The 21538-nt window shown below is 40.0% G+C and overlaps 1 protein-coding gene across 1 annotated transcript in view; it reads left to right on the top strand.

The window, feature by feature from the left end:
• CEP55 (centrosomal protein 55) overlaps positions 1-21170 on the top strand; it is a 43081-nt gene extending 21911 nt beyond the window's left edge. Inside the window, exons 4-9 of the mRNA XM_073353865.1 lie at positions 4677-4742; positions 7464-7605; positions 13731-14047; positions 15854-15925; positions 19191-19316; positions 20805-21170. Coding sequence (XP_073209966.1) covers positions 4677-4742; positions 7464-7605; positions 13731-14047; positions 15854-15925; positions 19191-19316; positions 20805-21011 — 930 coding nt within the window. The 3' untranslated portion in view covers positions 21012-21170. The remainder of the gene's footprint in view (positions 1-4676; positions 4743-7463; positions 7606-13730; positions 14048-15853; positions 15926-19190; positions 19317-20804) is intronic.
• Positions 21171-21538: the final 368 nt, after the last annotated feature.

The raw sequence follows: 21538 nt of genomic DNA, 5'->3' as shown, positions 1-21538 counted from the left end.
ATCAATATACTGAAGTTTCAGTTTGAAAAAGTAGCATTTTATGTCCTTGAAATTCTACAAGGATTTTTTCTGTGCTCCTGCACTGAACTATTTGAGACAGTAACCCTCTGTGTCTTGTGCTTTTCCAGGCCCCCTGACATCTACTGGCTTCAGTACTTCTACAGCTCACCAACACTGCAGCAGAAGTCTGGGCCAGTGTAACTACACAGATCATTCCAAGAGGAAGCATTTCTGTGATGAACTGATGGTTGAAGTTCTGGACAGAGCCGCGAAGCAGGTCCAGTACTAAAGGCAGAGAGTCTTGAGGAAAGGCTCACACTTGCTGCACAGCTTGAGAGCAGGGCATCAGTGAAGGAGCAGGCACTTGCTTCACAGTTCCAGGAACAGCAGCTAGGAGAGGAGGACAGAGCTCAGCAGAAAGAACTGTTTGAGCTGCAGATATCACTAATGGCTGCAAGAGAACAGACTCCTACTGAATCACCCACATCACAGCCTCAGTCCCTTGCGTGCTATCTTGTGATGCAATGCAGAAACAGCTTGAAAAACTACATGGCTGGGTGGCCCATACAGTTGGGCCTCATGAGTAGCTGGACTGGGCAACTTTGCCCCATGCAGCCCTCCAGATTGATCCCCTATACTGGATACCTCCACTCCTTGGCACCAAGCATGCAGCAAACAGGAATAGAAGGGAAAGGACAACCGGGGGACAGGGGACATGCTATGGTAGGGGGTTTCTGTCTTATACATAGCTTTTCTCTTTGATCTTGTTCAAGCACTTTTTTGTGTGAGAGACTGGTGTCTTAGTGTGGTAATGGCAGCTGGCCTGCTTGGCAATGGGTTAACATTGTACTTTTCTAATACTTATTCATAAATCTTTTTATTTTATCAAAAAAGTTTTTATCACTGCATCACTTTATACAGTGTGTATTTAAAATAATACAGGTAAATATGGGATAATTAAGCATTTGTATGCAAACACTATTCCTCAATACAATTGTCTACATCAATCCATACTGTGAATTGATCCTCCCACCCTCATTTGACAAGTGTCCCTGTCATTCATAAGTACATTGCAAGGCAATCACCTCCCACCCACACACAATCAATGAGCCCCATCCACACCCAAGCACATTCATAAAGGTACTGTTCTCCTCCTTCCACTGGACCTTTGCCCTCTTCAAGGAGCACAAATACATAAACCTCAAACCATGGGCACGTGAGTCCCATCAGTGGCCCCAGCGCAGTGCGGAAACCCCATTCTCTCAAAGCCAGCAATTACTTCAGGAATATATTTTATGCCTGCCACCTTGGCTTAAACCATATGCTTGATTGCCTTAGAAACCTCTGCTGTTGCTTTACAACCTGTAGCAGTCTGGGGTAGCCAGCTTCCAGGCAGTTATGGTAAGTCGCTTCTGGACTAATTGCTGCCGTCATTCATATCTTTACACTGGAGGTTTAGGGCGAGCTGCTCACAAAGCTCCAGAAATGTAGCTTTCTTCATGTGAAAGTTCTGGACCCATTGCTGGTCATCCCAGGTATGCATGACTGTGATCCCATCAGTCTGTGCTTGTGGCCCTACTCCAGAAGCACCAGCCTACATCGGAGGTGTCAGCGGCTGTATTGACGGTCATGAGAAGCATCAGCCAGTTCAAGTCTACCATGTCTGTGGTGTTGTCGTCCTCCATGATAAGCTCTGTCAGATGCCTTTTGTGGATCAGAAAACACCACCAAAATGTCCATCAGCGTCTCTCAGAAGCTCTGTCTGTTTCCTGACACTGGAGTGAAAGCCAAACAAGAGGAGTTTTCAAAAGGTCTCCCCTCCACATTGCTGGCTCTGGTAGCTGGGAGTGCACAGACCAAAATGACTGCTGGGCAGGATGTGTTGGCAGGCTGCTCAAGCTTTCTGTAATGTGCAGAGTGGACAGTCAAGTTTTCCTGCATTAAACCATGGTCAAAGGCCTAGAGTGGCCATGTCTTGGGAGGGTGCTTGGGAGTCAGATATGATTGGTTTGACTCGGGTTTGCTTGCTGCAGTGTGGACACCAGAGCCCCAGGTTTGAGCCCAGGAGAGAAAATTCTTAACATAGGGTTAACAATCAGTGTAGATGCTTAAACCTTGGATTCTCTAACCCAGCATCTGCTGACTTGAGTCTCACTAACCCTGGGCTCACATTGCAGTGCAGACATACCCACCATGTTCTCAGGTGCCAGCAAGACACTGACTGTGCCCAGGTCTCATTTGCTTCCAGAGTAAAAATACCACTGGCAGCTGTTCCTGGGCCTAACTGAGATCAGCTCCTGGATGAAAAGTAACTAGCTTAATCTGATTCAGAGCAAGATAGGTGGGAAGAAAAATAGTATTTTGAATACTAATCATTATCTTAGCATGACAGTCTATTGAGGAAACCTGCCCTTCCCTAGCACAGTTCATAGTTTTGGGATCTTTATGGACTCCTCACTGAACACTTGGCCACTGCTTCCATAAATGCAGCTTTCAATCCACAGCTGGCCAGTAGCTTGTACATAACCTGGCTACAGACCTATATCTTCATGCCTTCTAGTCTGGGCTGCTGCAATTTAATACTCTTAGGGGTAAGTACACAGCCTGAATGCTTTTGGTTAGATGCAGCAGCCTGTTTCCTTTCTTCTGGAGAACGTGACAATGGATCCAAATATCTCTGGTTTCAGTGTTAAATTCTAGTTAGCGTTTCTGCAACAAAATGGGAAGGATAGAAAGAAGGTGGTGACATTTTCTGGCTGCCTGCAGGGAAGATACTATTTTTCAATTGGTCTTGTTTAAAGAATTCATACTACAAATAAGCACAGCATAAATCTTCAATGGAAATAACTAGCTATAGACTTTGTCTCTGTAAAGAGCTATCCTATTTAATAACAAACCTGACCTGCTGAGGATGGTAAATCCAAAGTAAACATCAGTTGGAGAGCTAGGACAAAGAATCTCTTTGGTCCACAAAACAACCAGTTTTTAGTGTCTTTAAAGCTGTACCAGAGCCCCAAGAATTATTCTGTTGCTAATCTGTGCTAGCTTTCCTGCATAGCCACAGCTGAGAGACAGATTTAGCTGTCAGTTATCAGAAGGATTCCTACTTACATAATCTTAAAGTATGTGGGGGCAGATAAGAGTGGAATAATACCCCACCCATTAGATGATGTTTCCTGTCAGTAATCGTAAAACGGTATCCTACATGTTCTTGGCTGGTTATTCTGAATGGAAACGGACTACCACAGAAGCAATTGTTGCCAAAACATGGGATTGTTTTATCTGTGGAGCAGGCTGATTACCAAAATAACTTTGTATGAATAGAAGTAGTCTTCTTTCAAATTGTCATTAATAAATGAAGTGCAAAAAAGGTAAACTTAGACTTTTTGATTGGATGTCTTCACAAGCTTGAAAATGTATATTGTAATGCCTCTTACAAATGCTAGGTGGCGTAAGAGTAGCATGTATAACATTGGACACAAGCGTTTCCTAATTTTTTCCTAGACATCATAGATACTGAGTTCTAATATTTATGGAAACGAGAAGTTTTTAATCAAAATACATCTGTAACAAGTATTCAGGATTTAAAGTTTATGCTTCATGTATACAGAATAGTTTATAAAAGTTCTAATACTTTCATTCAAACTCTCACATTCCATAGCTGCAGAATTTGTCTCAAAATGTATTCTTTGTTGCAGAAATGTGCTGCAGAATCTAGAGGTAGACTTTTCAAAGACACAAATGGGATTTAGGTGTCCTCACATTTTGCTCTGACAATCTCCCCTGTACCTTTTTAAAAAAAAAAGCTTCTAGCACACATGAATTGGACAGTTCTTCAAAATATGAACAGTGTAAACTAATGCAGTGATGCCTATAAACTCTGAAACTTCTGCTGGTTATTATAGTTGGGTCTTAGCCCTGAAACTCTCAGACACTTTAAAAGTCAATGCTATTTGACAACTGAACATTTTTACAGAAACACCTAGCTAATTATGTCCATCCTCCCTTGCCTTCCATCTCATTCCCACAATCCCATACTGGCTCTTGTGCCTTCCAATGTGTTTTAAAAGCCACTACATAGCTATTGAAACCTCAACCTTCCCCCAACAGATCGGTATTATAAGTAAAAGTCTGCAAGATATTGACAACTTTACAGCAGAGCAAAATTCAACTTAACAACAAGAAACACTTTACTGACTTATTGACTTCCATATTAAACTTAAACCCTCAATTTTCTTAACTTACCAGAAGCTACAGCACAATACAGCAGTGCCACAGAAACAAAGATTGGATGTCTTTCTAAAATATGTACTAGCTCAACCAGAAGTTATGGGCTTGAGGAAGGAACTGAAGCAAAATTCTATGGCCTGCATTTTGTAGGAGACCAGACTAGATAATGGTCTGTTCTGGTCTTAAAATCTGTGAAACTAATATTCCACCACAGAAATTAGATCCATTTGCAGCCAAATACAAGAAGGTGAATCAAAATGTATGATACTTGGAACAACTTGTGGTGATATGAGGATGCCCAAAGAAATACTCTTGATATCAGAATTACATGTGTTTTGGTTTTTAACTCTGACGGTAAGCGCTTCTTTCTTACAAGACTATAAGATTAGTTGAGAATACACTTTTCTAGAGGAAATACAGATGAACGCATTCTTCTTTGTCTGCAGAAAGCTGTAATGAACTGCATGGCGTCACCAAGTAATCTTAATGAAGTTGAAAAACAATTGAAAGATGTAAGTTTCCTTATTAACATTCTAAATGTATATATTCATTCACTATTGTAAGTGTCTCCCATGCATGACAATGTAAACAATACATAGCATACTTGAAAGGGAAATTGAAAGACCTATTTCTATCTGAAAATATCAAACCCACAGTTGTTAAAAAATAACCCTTAAGGCTATTATGACTGCAAGGCATAAGAACAGTGTGCTATTTTTCCAGTTTTACTTTGTGCCTTTGACAACATTATGTGTATAGTCAGTTTCACTAGTTTTGTGGTGCAATTATATTTCAGGTTTCCTGTACTGTTAGGATGCCACTGCTCACATGTGTTCTTTCCAGGCCTCATCAGTGGGTACTTGCCTATAAGAGCCGCACCAAAGCTGAAAACAAAGAGGCAGTAGGCCACCAGGAGCACAAAGGAAAAAACAGGGAGCCTGAGCACATTTAGTGTTGATTTCAGGCCTGCCCAAAATACATCAATAGGAGAGCAGAACAAACCCTTACAAAATTTCTCTTTCTTTAAATAAAGAAATCCAGGCATATAAGAGCACCCATCAGAAAATAGCTCTGAGCACATTTAAAAAAAAATCAAGTTATAAGTGATCCTTTATGAAGGAACTAAGAAAATCATTGCCTTCTCACAATGCAAAGACAAACTTGCTTGAAATTCATAGGACGGGTCCTTCTGACGGGTCCTTGGAAACATTCCAGTCTGGAATGTTGCACGTTATGAAGGGTGGTGAGGAGTGGAAGCACTTTAAATAAGAGTCAAAACCTAGTATTTGAAAGTGTTCTTTTGTTCAGAGATGGTTAGGGCAGCAAAAACCCATTAACCAAGACCACATTGCTTATGTTGTCCCTAAGTTTGAGTACTGGGTTAAAAGCAAGAAATTGGCTCTGCTACTGGCTCATATGGTCTTAGGCAAATTATTTAATCTGTTGGGTTTTTTTCACTCCCTCCTCATGAATAAAATGGAGGTAAGTTTGTACCCTTCTCACCCCCCCCCCCAAAAGCACTGTGCTATTGCTACTTTCTAAAACAGTAAAATAGGTGTAGTACCATGTCTGTTATGACTTCATTTGGCACTTCCAAACTATACTGGAGTTAAAACATTTGGCCTTTCCCAGGATGTCTTATCTGAGATCTTAGAGTCAGTAGTGGTGCACACACCCTTTTAACTATTTTTACAATCTTTACATATTGAAATAAAGTCATGCACACATTAAACTTCACCTTTTAACATTTAATATGCATTGATATGAACTGCACTATAAAATAAGCAACACTTGGCTGATCTTGACAGGGAAACTCATCTGTACTGGCTATAGCAGTTTACCTTAGCTAGCTTAATCTTGGAAGATTACATCATCTATTTAAATTCGTTTGGAGAATTTTGTATATAGGTATCTTTTACAATATTGCCAACAAGCAGCTGATTGATACAAGCTTAGGACCTAGACAACTGAGTTGTATTAACAGACCCTTCTAAACATTATATTAGTTAAATTCTGTGATCTCCCACCTTCATGCAGCCAGTTATTTGTGCTCCCCACTGCCGTGCTGGAGCCTCCACATTTATCTAACAAATACAATATGCAGAATTTTAAAATATTGTGCGCATTTTTTTAGCAGAATTTTTAATTTTTTGGCACAGAAGTCCCTCAGGAGTATTCCATAGAAAACTTTGGTCTAAGTATTGGCAAACCAGCTTCTATGGGAGATACTTATGCAAGTGGAGAAAATGTTCTTTATGGCAGGGGAGATGTACAAGTAGGGAAACTTGCATCCTGTAGTTTCAGTACTCTTGTTCTTCATCCTATATTGCAATATTTACAGTACAGACTTTTCACTTAAAGAAATTAGTAAATGGGAGATGTTGCATATCAATATTTAGTGCATCAAAAAGCAAATACAATTTTCATTAAATCCGTATTGTTAAATCTATGGGAGAGAGGTGACACCTTGAAGATTGGAGATGTTGATATATATGGATGATTTGATGTGATCTGATAACATGAAATGTTTGGGGATCTCAATTTACATTATGGAAATAAAACTACTCTTTCCATAGTTAAATCTGTGAGTAGCCTTCTGCTGTTAGCAAGAGTTTTGAAATATGCTCAGCTTTTAATTTACTACTAATTTTTCATTTGTATCCTCCTCCACAAGGAAAACACTTCCTGAATGTTTGGGGACTGATTAGACAAGGTGCATTTTATATATTACCGCCTGAAAAATCCAGAGTTCTCCTTTTTGCAAACTTTTTTTTTTTATTAAGTGGAACATTGTTTCAAAAACTACTTGATAAACTTCAGCTTTGGTTTATTCTGTTCTCAGAGACCATTATTTAAATCAGTCTTTCAAAAAAGTATTAGTTAATCATTCTTAAATTAAGTCCATTTTAAATTAACTCCTTAGTCCCTGGTTTTAAGCAGCCTTTTCTACTCCAAGAGACAAACTAATTTGTACTAGCAGTACAGATGTATATAAATTCAAACGGTGGAAAACTATAACGTTAAGATCTTCAACAAACTCTGAACCTTTTCCATATGACAGACAGCAGAGATGTAAATATCAAATTGAAATTACTCAATGCAAAAAAGTTTCTAGATCTTGCAGAATAGAAATTAACCAGCTTTCTTTGGCTGTATTTTTGAGTAGTGGAAAGAAAATGGGATGGTAATGTTCTAAAAATGTGACTAATACTGTTTTTTCCCCATGCATGAAGGCTCTGGAGAAAAACCAGCAGTGGCTGGTATATGACCAGCAGCGAGAGGCATATGTCATGGGACTGTTGGCAAGGATCTTTGAACTTGAGCAGCAGTCAGAAACAGTTAACCAACAACAGGCAAGAGAGGCCACTGCAGAAGGTATTAATTTAAACTTTCCTTCAGAAGTGGACAAAAATCATGAGTTTTATTATTGTTTGTGGTGTTGCTATAGCAGTGTTGGTCGCAGAATATGAGAGAAACAACATGGGTGAAGGAATATCTTTTATTGGACCAACTTCTGTTGGTGAAAGAGACAAGATTCAAGCGCCACAGAGCTCTTATTCTTACCAGACCTGAAGAAGAGCCCTATTGCGCTTGAAATCTTTCTTTCACCAACAGAACTGGGTCCAATAAAAGATTTCACCTCCCCCGCCTTGTCTCTTGAGTTATATTATGACATTTGATAGAATAAGTCAGAATTAAAACAAAAGAAAATCCCTAATTTAATGATAGAATTTAAGCATTTCCTAATCAGTTCAGTACCTTCATGCGGAAAGATGAGGAAAAAGATTGTACTTGCCAGACTTACAAGAGTTCATTGCTATCTAGCTACACTCAAAACTGAATCCTCCAAATTTCTTGCTATTCATATCTGCTACAATGTGTGCCAAGAAAACACTTTTATTGTTCAAGGGTAAACTTGCCATAAAAAGTCAGCAATCAGACTTCTAGGTGGACTTTTTCTTGACGTTAACTTGATATCCTTTTTGTTTGCACAAATAGTACTCTTTTAAGCAAACATCATTATGCCACCCATCCTGCACTTTACACTCCTAACCAGTGTTGAGAATTCATTAAAGAGTCATTGCTTAGGTATGGATTTATTTTTCCAAAATACACATTGTAAAAGATGATTCATAGGAAGTGTTTGCAGATCTAAGAACTAACAATTTTTACAGCACAAAAAAAATTCTGTAAAATGGTGTTGACCATCCCCCATTCACTGGCAGTTGCACGATCTGGACCTCTAAAAAATCTAGGGCAGACTATGCCTCAAACTAAAATCTTGGTTTGCGCCCATGTACCAGATGCTTGATGATTGGTGACACCGAATCATATGCCACTTCTGCTCGCACCCAAGTCAGACACTTTTGACCTAATCTGTCACAGGAATGAAACTGTGCCAAACAGCTAGCCCACTGAATGGATTTTTTTTGCCTGTGTGGTGTATTTAGAATCTGCAGGGGTGCAGCAAGTTCCTAGAGCTTGTTGCAAAGAAAACACTAAAACTATGAATCCAGTTTAACTGTTGTACTGCTTTCTCCAACTTTGCAGGCAGCTTGAAACAAGGGAGGTATGTCAACTTTCCTTTATTTTCTCTCCAATTAAGCTCCCTAAGATGTTGACTATTAAAATATTAGCCTTTTGACATTTAAAAAGTTATTTCATTGTTTTTGTGGATGGAATGAGGAAGCGTTTGGGTAAAACCCATGGGGCCGGGAATTGGGAAGTGCTGGGGGGAAGAAAGGAGTGAAGACTCAAACATGGGGTAGGAAAAGAAAGAAAGAGAAGAAAAATAATGGTGTTCCCCAAGGAGAGCAGTCTTCCCAGTAAATGATGCTAAAGTACTGAATCAAGGATGCCACACTTCACCTATTGATCTTTGTGCAAACATTCCACTGACATCACTTGGAAATGTACTGTGATTGTGTAGTCATAAACAACCCCCTCCTCCCCCACCGCACACCATCTCATAAAACAAAGTCTAGTCTTCCACACACAAGTCTGATAATCCCTGTCATTTTTCCCTAACAATACTCCTGTAATGGTTAAGATACTCCTTCCTATTACTGTAATTAGATATCCCAGGATACACACTGCCACTTGATGAGACCTCCACTCTGTACACTTGTGTTTTGAGAACTGCTATCTCAGGCTGCTGTCTTGGCTAATGAGCTTAAAGGACATGGACTGGTATAAATTTTGTAATCCTTTGCTGGAAGCAGCACTTGCCTTAGTATCTATACCTGAACATTGGGAGTTGCAGAATTGAACTACTACAGCTTTTAGAGAAGCCAAAGCAGTACACCTGTTTTGAGTGAAAAGAAAAGTGAAGTAAGTGAACAGGGCATCCATGCTAGATCTCATTCAGTCTGACTTATATTATCCACATGTCTGCCTTGCATAAAGCAGGCTATAGAGGGTTACTGCTCTGTGGCAGGAAAACATGTATGAAGGTGCAGCAAGTAAACAGATAAACTGACTTTGTTTTTGAGAAGCTGCATGGGATGCTTCCAACCAGATTGGCCACAGAAACCAATAGTGTGGGCATCAGTGAACATGCACTTGATAAAGAACTTATCCATCACCAAGAGGAGGAGGCCCATGTTTCTAAGGGAGCTAGTACTCCTTTTTCATTCAGATAGAGTAATGAATGGGATAAAATATGTGGTCAAGATTTGGGTGTAGAATTATCTGAAGAGATCAGCTGACAAACATATTGGAGAGGGAAATACAAGGAGAAATAAAAGTTAAGGAATTATATTCTACGAGTGACATAACTATAAAAACTTTATTTTGTTAGGATGCCCATATCCAACCTATCACATGAATAGCTTTTCTTATTGGTTTACCTATTGTCCCTAGGATCTGCTTTGTTGGGAAGCTGTAAAATTAGCTATCTTGTGGGAAGTGACCAGATACTTGATAAACTAAAGGGCAGGAGGGATGTTAAGAGCACAGCACTTTTTCAAACAATAGTTAACAGATATCCGTTGCTGTGTGGCTGATCAGTTAGAGAGGTAAATGGGTGCTGATGCAAGAGAATGGCCCAGAGTCAGGAGTTGTGCAGCTTACAGTTTACCTCCAATTTGACATGGAACTGGGACTGTCAAAAATATTTGGAACCAAAGGTCATTAGAATGTTCTCTGCCTACTTTCCACCTGCTGCATGTGCCATCCCTTGCCATTTGTCCAATAACCAAGCAAAACTAAGACATTGCTTCACCATGATTCGCTTTAACTATGCAATTCAGGGATGTCTTTTCCTTGGTTTAAAAAACACCACCACCTCCTCTTGGATGTTAACCTGCATGGATGAGTTTAGTATTGCTCCTTTACTACTGTTTAGGCTCCCTGTGGCATGTGTGTTGTGGTACAGACTAAAGGCAGCACCACAGGAGAGCTCCACATTACCATTGCTTCAAACAGATGTTCTCACTGACCTTTAATGCTACAAAGCAAGGTCTCTAAAAGTAAAGCCACTATTAGAGAGAGGTTATGGCCCTCCTATGTGTTTGTACGTACTCTATTCTCCTAGCAGAACTGAAATGTGAACTTTAACTCTTATAATGAAAGCATAATGGCTTCTTCAAGTCATTAGTGGAATATTATTAGCGTCTGTTGCTAACCTGTACTGCTACATAACCTGGTCAATCCAAAGACAGTTTTGCTTTTTTAAAAAACTTGTATATTGATTCAGGTCTCTTAAATATTAACCAATAGTTCAGATACCAGTAAACAGGGACAATCTGTTTTAAAAAACAGTACACCTGTACTTGAATTCTTGGCATTGTATAAAGTAGTTACATTGCATACAGATTTTTTTCACAACATAGTTATATCCAGATTTAATTTGGTTTTAGATTGCTTATAGATTGAACGAATGGTGCCTGTCAAAAAGAAATGGTTTTTATATGAGGGACCAAGCAGAGTCCCTAAATGCAGGGCTGACTGCAGTATTTATGAAAAGTACTTTGGTTAGACTACCTGAATATACTTGGCTCCTTAAAAGTGGTTGAGCAGTCTATCAGCACTACCTGCTACTGGGAAAACCTGACTTGAGTATTATGAATACTACACTGGTTTTCTGTAGTATCCACTGTCCTGAGCCAGACATGGCACTTCTCAGGTTTCAGGTTTTTCTGTTCAATATAATAGATTACATGGATAATTTCCTATAATTCTACCTTTCATTTGAATGGTGTATTTACAAAGCATGCTACTAAATTTTGACTGAGTAGAACTAGCAAAATATTGGACTAGATTGGCAAGTATTGAAAAATCCATTCTTCAGTGGCGAATGAGGGACCTACATGGTTGTGCCTATAACCTTACAGATGTGAACCAACAGTAAATTTATGTAACATACTCTTCAGTCAACTTCATTGCTACTCTTTTCATAACTTTGCTAAATTGGATCATAGTGAAATCAGCCACGTATTGATTTCGTTGGTGCTATTCAGATCCCTATGGGAAGCAGTAAAATGATCGGTCATGTTAATTTCATGCTGCTGCTGCTTAGAAAGCTTAAGAGTGGCATTAGACACAGGCATACAGGAGCTATTCACTGGAGAAGAGAATCCAAGAAGTCAGGGTAGCAAACCTGTTAGTAAACCTGTAAGTTTACTAACACAATTTCCAACTCGTTAGTAACAACAAGGCCCTAGATGAGGGGAGAAAAACAGCTAGTACGGAGTGGAGTTTCACTTTTATAAGATTCTTACTATACAAGTGAGAGGTGGATAAGATAGAACTCCCAACCAAAATCCAGGAACATCATCCTTATAAAAAAAATAAATAAATAAAAAAATTCCTCCCTCTTTCTGTACAGCTGAAGCAGACTTAAAAGCAAACCAAAGCAAACTTAAGCTAGAAACTGAAAAATCCTCATTCCATGCAAATAGGAAACTTTTCAGGGTGAGTCATCTGCTGCAGAAAGTAAATTTTAAGTAAGAGAGTTTTCTAGTCTCTATGCATGATGAGAGCATTCTAAAGCCAAACCAAGCTGGAACCAATTCAATGCTTTACTCTTCAGGCTGCAGACAGACCACTTTAGTGCTGTTATTGAGCTTCCATACGTGTAAGTTTCCATTGCTGGTTTAATAGGTCCCTGAGGGCAGCACTGAAATTGACAGTTGGATCAGCTTCATTCTGCAGAGGCTGCTGACAGCAACAATAAACTACAGCAGAGGATGGCATTGGGAGTATTCTGGGGAGGGGCCTCCAAATGGAGCCTGTGAACGGGAGAGGTACAGTTGCAGAAACTCCTCCCTTGAAGCAGCCAAAAAGCTGAGGGAAGCTTAGGGTACTAGAGAAAAATCCCCCTCCCTTTTCCCCTGCCCCTCCATCACAGCAGCATTTGCTCTTTTAAAAACCACAAGGTCAAACACATTTCAGTAAACAGATTAGATTAGTGCTGTGGGATTTGTTAAATATCAACACATATTGTTTCTACAGTATGATCAGCCTGAATAGTAGGTTACATTTTAAAACAGTTATTAAACAGAAAGCTGATATAGCTTAATACAATGTACAAGACACTACACAACTCTCTTTATTTCTTTTCAGTTACAGGGGATATGGCTTTCAGGGGCAAGAGTTTCAGAGTAACAGCCGTGTTAGTCTGTATTCGCAAAAAGAAAAGGAGTACTTGTGGCACCTTAGAGACTAACCAGTTTATTAGAGCATAAGCTTTCATGAGCTACAGCTCACCCACACTGGTGTTTTCACCCTTGGTTAATAAGCCTTGTTCTTGGGCTACTCGTGGCTGGTGTGCTTCTCAAGCCTTGATTTAAGCAATAGTCATTGGCTAGAAAGCTGGTACTTACAGTCAAAGAATGTATTCTGTGCCGCAGCAGTGGGAACACAAAGGCACAAGATCCTTCAGCTAGTGTCAAGGAACTGAGGGTGTATAATCTGAAGAGGGCGGTATGTGATAACCAGTAGGTGGCATGGGTCTCACACTGCCCTGTTAATGCTAATCTAGTAGTTAACAAAAACTTGAACTGTGAGAGTTTTGCAGCCTCTGTATTAGGAAGCCTAAATCCAGGACTGAGAATCCTGTGTTGATGGTGGGGCCACTCCACCCCCCCGTATACCGATGTGTTAGTGTATAGAAGCTATACCAGAGCCACGAGAGGCTGGGGGAGAATTCCTCCAGCACAGGACTTGCATGGGGCCAACATAAGCAATCCAAAGCAGTCCTCCCTCACAAGCCCTGCCATGTAAGGGTGGGTGGGGAGTGTGTCTGTAGCACTGAGCACTATAGGGAGTCTGGGTTGCTATGCTCTATAAGCAGACCTGGGGAGGCTATCATAAATTAGAGCATCATCAGAAGCTATTCTGATTTATGATGGGGGTTAATCTGGGCCTTGCAGCATGCTAGAATCTGGAGATCAGATAGGTTGTATATAGCTACCCTAAGGTATGGCACAGAATCTAGCCCAGTGTCATTAAAGAAAGAATACTTTAGAAAACCACTGTTTTATTTCTGTCTTGTGAAGGTTACCTTCAAGAAGAAAAACAAAAATATTATGACCAGCTTTTACTGACTGCCAAGAATGATCTTGACACTGAAAGACAAACTATAACCCAGCTGAGATCTGAACTTAATGAATTCAAAAAGAAATATGAAGAAACAAAACAAGAAGTAATGAGTTTAAATAGCGTATTGCAGTCAAAATACAATGTTGCTACGCAGACTCTAGAAGATGAAAAGAAAATCAAAGGAGATAAAATACAGAGGTTAAAGGAAGAGAATGAAATTACCAGAGAAAAGCTCAAAGAAGAAAAGAAGAAGACTGAAGATCTCTTATCTCAGGTAAGTGGATCCAGTATGTGAGTTTAAATACATTAGCAGAGGGTTAAATTAAATATATTTTTAACTCCTTAAGCACAAAAGAGGGTCATAATGGTCCAAAACTATTTTACTCTGTTAAACATTATCTGCTTTCTGCAGACATTTAGGCCTGGTCTACACTAGGAGTTTAGGTCAATATAACTACATAACTCAGAGGTGTGAAAAATCCACACCCGTTAAGCAAAGCATTAAACCAGCTTAACGCCTAGTGTAGACAGGGGTAGGTTGACAGAAGAATTCTCCCATCAAATTAGCTACCACGTCTCAGGAAAGTGGAGTACCTACACTGACAGGAGAGGCACTCTTATTGGTAGTGTCTACACTGAAGTGCTGCAGCTGTGCCACTGCAGTGTTTTAAGTGTAGACAGGCCCTTATAGCTCTCTCTTTTTTAACATGATTAAAGGTGATGCCATACTCTGCAGTTTGTTGCTTTGGATTTGCATCAAAGGCCTCATGAAATCTTCTCAAACTAGCACTTTCTTTACCACCACCAATTATTAGAATCTTTAAAAATCCACCAGATACAATTTACATACAAATGTAAACTTTTATGAAGCAAATGCCAGACCAGCTATTTCTGTCCCTTGGAGAGAATACTTCACAGCAGCTAACCTGGTTCCACTACCTAAGCTCAGTGATTCAATATCCTCCAGTGTTTACTTTACTAAAATCTGTTGTTGCATATTGAATGCTTAAAGCACCTATCTCGTTTCTTACACTGTGCCTATTGCTGTAATTTCTGAGTGCCTTTTCGCACAGCACTTCACTTCTTTGTTCTAGCACTTTTTCCCCTCTGTGGGAGCATTGCTTGTGAAAGGACAGTCGTTTGCCAGAAGTACTAGTTAACATGATTGCTATGGATTCCACTGATATATTTTATGGAAAGCTATATGCCTACACCAAACAGCTCATGGGTACAATGGATAAAACAACAATTAAGTAAGACTAAACTTTCTGTAATAGTCATTATGCAAAGCACAATTTAAATTCAAGCAATTTATTGTGACTAGTTTACGCTTTGGCTAGCCCTGCTGAAATGTTTTCATCAGGATCAGATTTTCGGTATTGTAAATTGGTTTCCTTGTACAGGACACAGCACTGTCTGTACTGCCTGACTGCTCACAGCTGGACTCCCTTTGGACTTTAGGTCAGCTGGAACTATGGACCTGATGCAAACTGTATATAAGGTCCAAAGGGAGGCAAATCTGGATATTGACCAGGAACCTGGGTGTGAGCCTGGACAAGCAGGGGAGGTGCTGAAGTAGGCAACTGCAGCCCTAGTGGCATCTGGATGCTGTGGGGCCAAGAGAAATCTGTAGAGTTTAGCTAATTCTCTAAGGCTGTAAGAGTTACTGGAGCTAAACTGCTTGTGGCTATTACCCAGGTACTGGACTCAGGTACTTGGAGGAAAGGAATATTTGCATGTGGTAACATGGAATTAATTTCCTGGATTCCAAGGACCTGATGTAGAGCCTGTTGACGTCAATAAGCTTTCCATTTACTTCAGTAGATATTGATTTGGATTCTAATCACCTAGAAAAGCTTTCAGGAAACGTCTTTCCCCTCCGTGGGACTTCATTTCACTAAAGAAGAGTGGAGGGAAGTTCAGTTGGCTTGGATACTATGTATGAGAGATTTCCTTTAGCACTGGAATATGTAAACTTCTAGCTAATCTTGTTTTTTAAAAAAGTCAGTCATTCTTTGAGATATAATAATTACTATATGTAGAAGTTATTGCTTACAAGTGCCTTCTTTCCACATTGTAGGTCCAATTTCTTCATAAATCTTTGTTAAAACAACAAGAAGAACACACCAGGATAGCTTTGTTGGAACAACAGGTACCAAATTACATTCTAAAGTTCTAGTTGATTTAATAAATCTAAGGTTTTTAAGAGTCACATGCATTAATATTACTTGATTATGCACATAAGGTTTTTTAAAATATGACATCCTCAAAGTGTAGGTTAAGAACTGGTAGTTGATGGCTGATAAAAGCAGCAATTCATTCATATTCAATCATTGGAGCTTTCTCAATATAATGCATGTGAGAACAAAGTTCAGATATAAATGTGAGACTTGCCTGACAGGAGGCTGCAAAAATTCTATATGAATTTTTAGTTGCCCAGTTAACCCTTGTCAAAGTATTGATGTGGTAGATTTCCCCACATGTAGCAAAGTAATCTTTGCCTTTCATATTATTGCTGTACTCTGTAGTACATTATTGGTGGTAATTTCAATCTAATTACAGGCTTACTGATTACATGCAGGCTTTGGATAAAATCACTCTTGCTTTAAAGCTATTCTGAAATCATATGGACACTTCCTTACAATCTTAAATCTATGCAGTGTTATAAATGAACTCTATTTCTATAGACAACCTCTCCTTCCAACCACTTTAAAGAAATAAGCTCTTGTTCTGACTGTTCACATCACTGAATTATTTTGTCGGAGCAAATTTGTAACAAAGGAACTATAGAAATTTAGTACAGTAATTTAAGCAGATGCTACCAGGCCTATGTAATTAATAGTGAAATATAAACATGTGAACTATAATATGCCAATTAAAATGAAAATCTAATATTCTATCTTTAAAACAATTAACTTCAACACTCTCTAAGAACAGACAAACTAAAATGTGTGTTTTCCCAATAAAACGCTGATCTCAATAGTTCTGTTCCTTGTATTTCCCTGCAGTCTTCTTGCTGTCTAAACTTATCAACTTATTTTTTTAATTCATATCTTTTAAAGATAGAGTGTGTGTGTATAAAATTAATATGTGCACCCATGTACTGTTTAGAAAATGGTCAGTGTAGTGTTGGGACCCAAGTTGAACAGATCAGCAAAGTCAAGTTTGCAGTATGGATGTCTTTCAACATTGTCTTTGTTTCACTTAGAGAAAAATGTTGGTGACAGTTGTTTCTATTTTCTAACCAAAGGTTGTGCCATATAGTTTTCAGTAGTATGTTCAAACACTTAAGACTTCAAAATCTCTCCTACAGACACATTAATTTATAGCACTGTGTAAAGAGAAACTGCACCATTTATACAGTTGTAATTTTGTGCAGCAACTCAAACATTAGTCCTAAAATATAGATGAAATGTATTCAACCCCTAACATTTAACAAAATGAAAACCATCCAACCAATCAAAACAAATGTGTGTGGGGAAAAAACCCTGGAGTGAACTCCTGGCCCATTGGAGTCTATGCTTCTACCATTGAATTTAGTGGAAACAAGCTTGCTCCCCAGGTTTTAGATCAATGGTTCTCAAACTTTTGTACTGGTGACCCCTTTCACATAGCAAGTCTCTGAGTGTGACCCCCCCCTTATAAATTAAAAACATGTTTTTATATATTTCACACCATTATAAATGCTGGAGGCAAAGCATGGTTTGGGGTGGAGGCTGACAGCTCGTGACCCCCCCATGTAATAGCCTCGTGACCCCCTGAGGGGTCCCAACCCCCAGTTTGAGAACCCCTGTTTTAGATGATGGTATTGAAAGGAGACAATGTCTTTTGCAATGGGGTGCAGACTCACCCAGCGGCGCTGCCTGCTGGCTGTCTGAAAATTAACTCTTTTTACCAGCTCCGGAGCGCCCTCTGCCAGTGTCCCTCCCGGACCCCGGTGCCCTTTTACCTGGGGTGCTGCCCCTCCAGGCAATACCCCACAGATCTGGGTCTCCCCTCCCCGGAGAACCTCCAACCCTCTATCCCCACTTTGCCTCAGCCTATGGGTTACTGCCAGTCACCATCTAGCCCCCTTTCACTGGAGCCAACTGCAGTCTGTATAAGTCAGTCATCATAGGCAAGGGGGGTTTGGACCTGCTGCCTCCGCCTACCCTTGGGCTGCCCTGTTGCAACCCCAGTACCCTGTCTTAGGCCATCTGCCAGGCCTGCAGCTTTTCCAGTCTGGAGCCTCCCAGCTCCTCTGGCCTTCCCCAGCGTTGCTTCACCTCAGGTACCCTGGTGCATTCCCCAGCAGCCAGGCCTATCTCCCTCCATAGCTAGAGGAGACTCTGTGTGCTCCTGGCCCACTGCCCTCTTATAAGGGCCAACTGGACCCTGATTAAACCAGTCAGGGCCTGATTGGGGTGTGGCCCCCAGCTGAGGCTACTTCTCCCAATCAGCCCTGCTTTTCCTTCCCTGCCACAGCCCTCTCCCAGGTCTGATTTCAAGCCCTTCAGGGCAAGAGCAGATGACCACCCTGCTACAGTCTTAAAAATGCTAAAAGACTTATTTTACATACTTGTCGTATGTCCTGATGGAAAACTGTTTCGTTCCCAAAGGGTAACAGCAGCTTTCAGCTATTTACTATCTAATGACCACACAAAAATTAGTAATTGGGGGCAGAGTAAACATGGCTGCTTGCTGAAAATGTTATGCCTGAGGGAGTAACTGGTATATGAAGAGGATGACTGATGTTTGTGGAACATGGGAAACTAGAATCAAAGGTCAGGATGCCCGTTCTGGATACAGCTGTCCTTTTGATGGAATCTTAGAATAATATTGTTATCTTAGTACTCAGCTGCTTTCTAACATCATTTAGCATATTGACACCATTTACTAGTGGTTGGATTAAATTCTGTCCACATTCCTTAATGTTTGTAGAAGATGCTTTTTGTCAGCTAATGGCCTATTGTTCTTGTATTTTCTATATTTATATTGTGTTTTGATTTTTTTGACATCTGTAAATCTTCAATGGCCTCGTAGCAAGTCTGTCTGTTACCGGATAGTATCTTATGAAACTCCTTAGTCTTGTGTCTCCTTAAAATTCTATATATTTTAATGGAAAGCATGTTCACAATATGCAAGCGCAGATGACATTCGTATTAATAGGAGTTATACATGTGCAATACATAAAGCCAATGGCCGGACGCTTCCCCTGAGACGTGGGATACCTTTCCCACCCACATTGCCATGTTGTCATACTGTAGTCTGCAGTGGCTAATGCCATTTTCAGCCTCTTTAGAGCAAAGTGTTGCAGCTTAAAATTTAATAGATTAATGTGCAACCACAGTCAAAAATTGAAACTTATGTCCAATAGTCATTCTTATTCTGTAGTTCTAGCTCTGTAACTTCTCATTTTTTCTCATTGGATTCACCAGATCCAAATGTGTACTACAGATTTTGAGAATGAAAAGCTTGATCGCCAGAACTTGCAGCATCAGTTGAATAAAGTTCTTAAGGAGCTACGCAAGGCAAGGGAGCAAATAACACGACTGGAGCCCTTGGTGAGTGCTGAATGACTCACAACTGAATTCAAGCAGTCTGCCTTTACCAGGGGTCTGATTTGTGTACATATGCATGGAACTCCTATAAGTGATGGAGCTGCTTGCACTCATCAGTGAGAGAATAAACCCCAAAGCCTGTAGATCACTCAATAGAAAAACTGAGGAGTAGGTGAGAGTAACTTAGTAAACCCCTGGCTAGGTGATTCTCCTGAAGTGCTCCTTCCCCTGATAGTGTATCCGAGACTAGAATTTTTTTTGAAGCTGCTTATTGGTCATGGTTTAGTGCACACTTCTCTTCATTAGGTTTGTTCAGTTAGTTTAGATCACTTACACATACACTGCTCCCTTAGCTGGCTGCTGCTCCCTCTAATGCAGTTCGTACGGTGGCGGGTGGCTGTGTAACCCTAAGGTAAATAGCAGTATGTGTCATGTGTCAGAGACTGATCTGTTCTTCATTTTGCCACCCCCAGCTCCAAAAGCCACTTGAGCAAGAGGCACGGAAGGATGGCACTAGCACTGCAGTAGTTTTATCTTAAGCCAGTTTAAGAGACTAATACCATGGCCTCTGCAGTCATGCGAAAGACTGGTGCTGCAGGCAAACGGTACTGGAATAAAAATGTTTGTTTTCCTCAGAGGTGCTCATTCCTTCATTCCCAACCCCACTGTAAAATGGTAGAACAGAACACTTCACAAGAAAGGGTAAAAAAAACACGATATTTACACTCTGCGGTATCTTATCCTGAATGCTGTATGTCTTCCATGCTCCTGCAGGCCACCCTCTTGTTGTCTCAGTTAAAGCAGTAGGCCGTGCCCTAAGAACAGCAGTTAGCTGTATACTGGTTGGTGGGTGGGGAAGCACTATTCATGTCTTTGGTACCCCTGTGCCCCTCAGCTTTAACGGGAGCAGTGGTCACTTCTGATACACATTGTGGGGAATGGAATTGCTGCCAGGGAAGCTAGTGTTCTGTGTACCTAGAGCAGTAGAACTGCTAGATGCAGTGCAGCAGACTACTAGCCAGCCTGAAACTTGCTCATTACAGAATATTGGGCTGCCATATTTCTGCAGCCTTGTACTTCAATGTAAATGTAGTTTGAAAGCCAGCGGCTATTCATGTGCTGGAAGCTCTTCAGAACAAGTTACTAATAGTTCAGCCATCTTTGGTGTATACTCTTGGATTGTGCTCAACTTTTCTTGTTTCCCTTCAAAATTGATATACACAATAATTTAAAGGGACAACCTTTAAACCTAGTCAGGTTGAAAAAGAGTTAAAATAAATGTTAGGACTGCACCGAGAGCCCATCAGCAATATTTGTGGTTGTACAGCTAATTGCATTACTATTTTTAAATGTTCTCTCCCCAAATGCTGTGAGTGTGCAGGACTTCACCTATTGGATACAACTGTGCTGTCAAATGCATCCTGTATAGTACAATTTAGGCTGCCAATTTTATGTGACAATAATGGCTTCAATTGAAAACTTTTTTTTCAGAAACTCCAAGAATTTGAACATACAGAACCATCAAATGGTTTGCAAGCAGCATTTGAAGATATGTTGACAATAAAAGACAAAAATCCCTCACTGAAACGTTCAAATCTACTTGATGAAAGCTTCCTTGAGTGTCCCAAATGTAAAGTACAGTATCCAACAAGCCAGCATAGAGAGTTACTAGCTCATATTGATTTCTGTGCAGATTAAGCTCCAAATGGAATTGCCATATGTAAACTGCATTTTAAATGCAGCCAGGATTCTATCCCACAAAAGGAAATAATGGCTTTTTAACTCCTTTTCCTTTTTTTAAGGTTGTATAAAAGACTAGCAAGTCAGTTTTATATTCCAATTTAACAAGAATGGAAAATTATTGTAATTTATCTGGCTTTGTATAAATATTTCACTCAGCATTTTTATGAAGAGTTATCTGGAACTACAAGTTCAGTGAACGAGAATTTATCAGAAATAGGAATATTTTAAAATTGTAAACTACTGACTTTGTTTTTGCACTATTAAAGCTATGTATTGGGGCTAGTAGAAATAACAGCGAACTCCCATAAACTGTCTTCCTCCGTTTTCCCATACGCAACTACCTTGTTCCAAATAAACAGGTCTCAAAATGAAGAGTGCCATACTTCTAGGGCCTCATAGCTAGAACCACCATAATTGAGACTGGCTATATAAATTTGGTTTTGGCCCTAATACAATAATTGCATTCCACTAGAGAATAGGTT

Source organism: Lepidochelys kempii, chromosome 7 (assembly GCF_965140285.1).
Source record: "Lepidochelys kempii isolate rLepKem1 chromosome 7, rLepKem1.hap1, whole genome shotgun sequence".
Lineage (NCBI taxonomy): Eukaryota > Metazoa > Chordata > Testudines > Cheloniidae > Lepidochelys > Lepidochelys kempii.
Note: the sequence above shows the minus strand (reverse complement) of the source record. Positions and strands in the feature narration are given on the sequence as shown.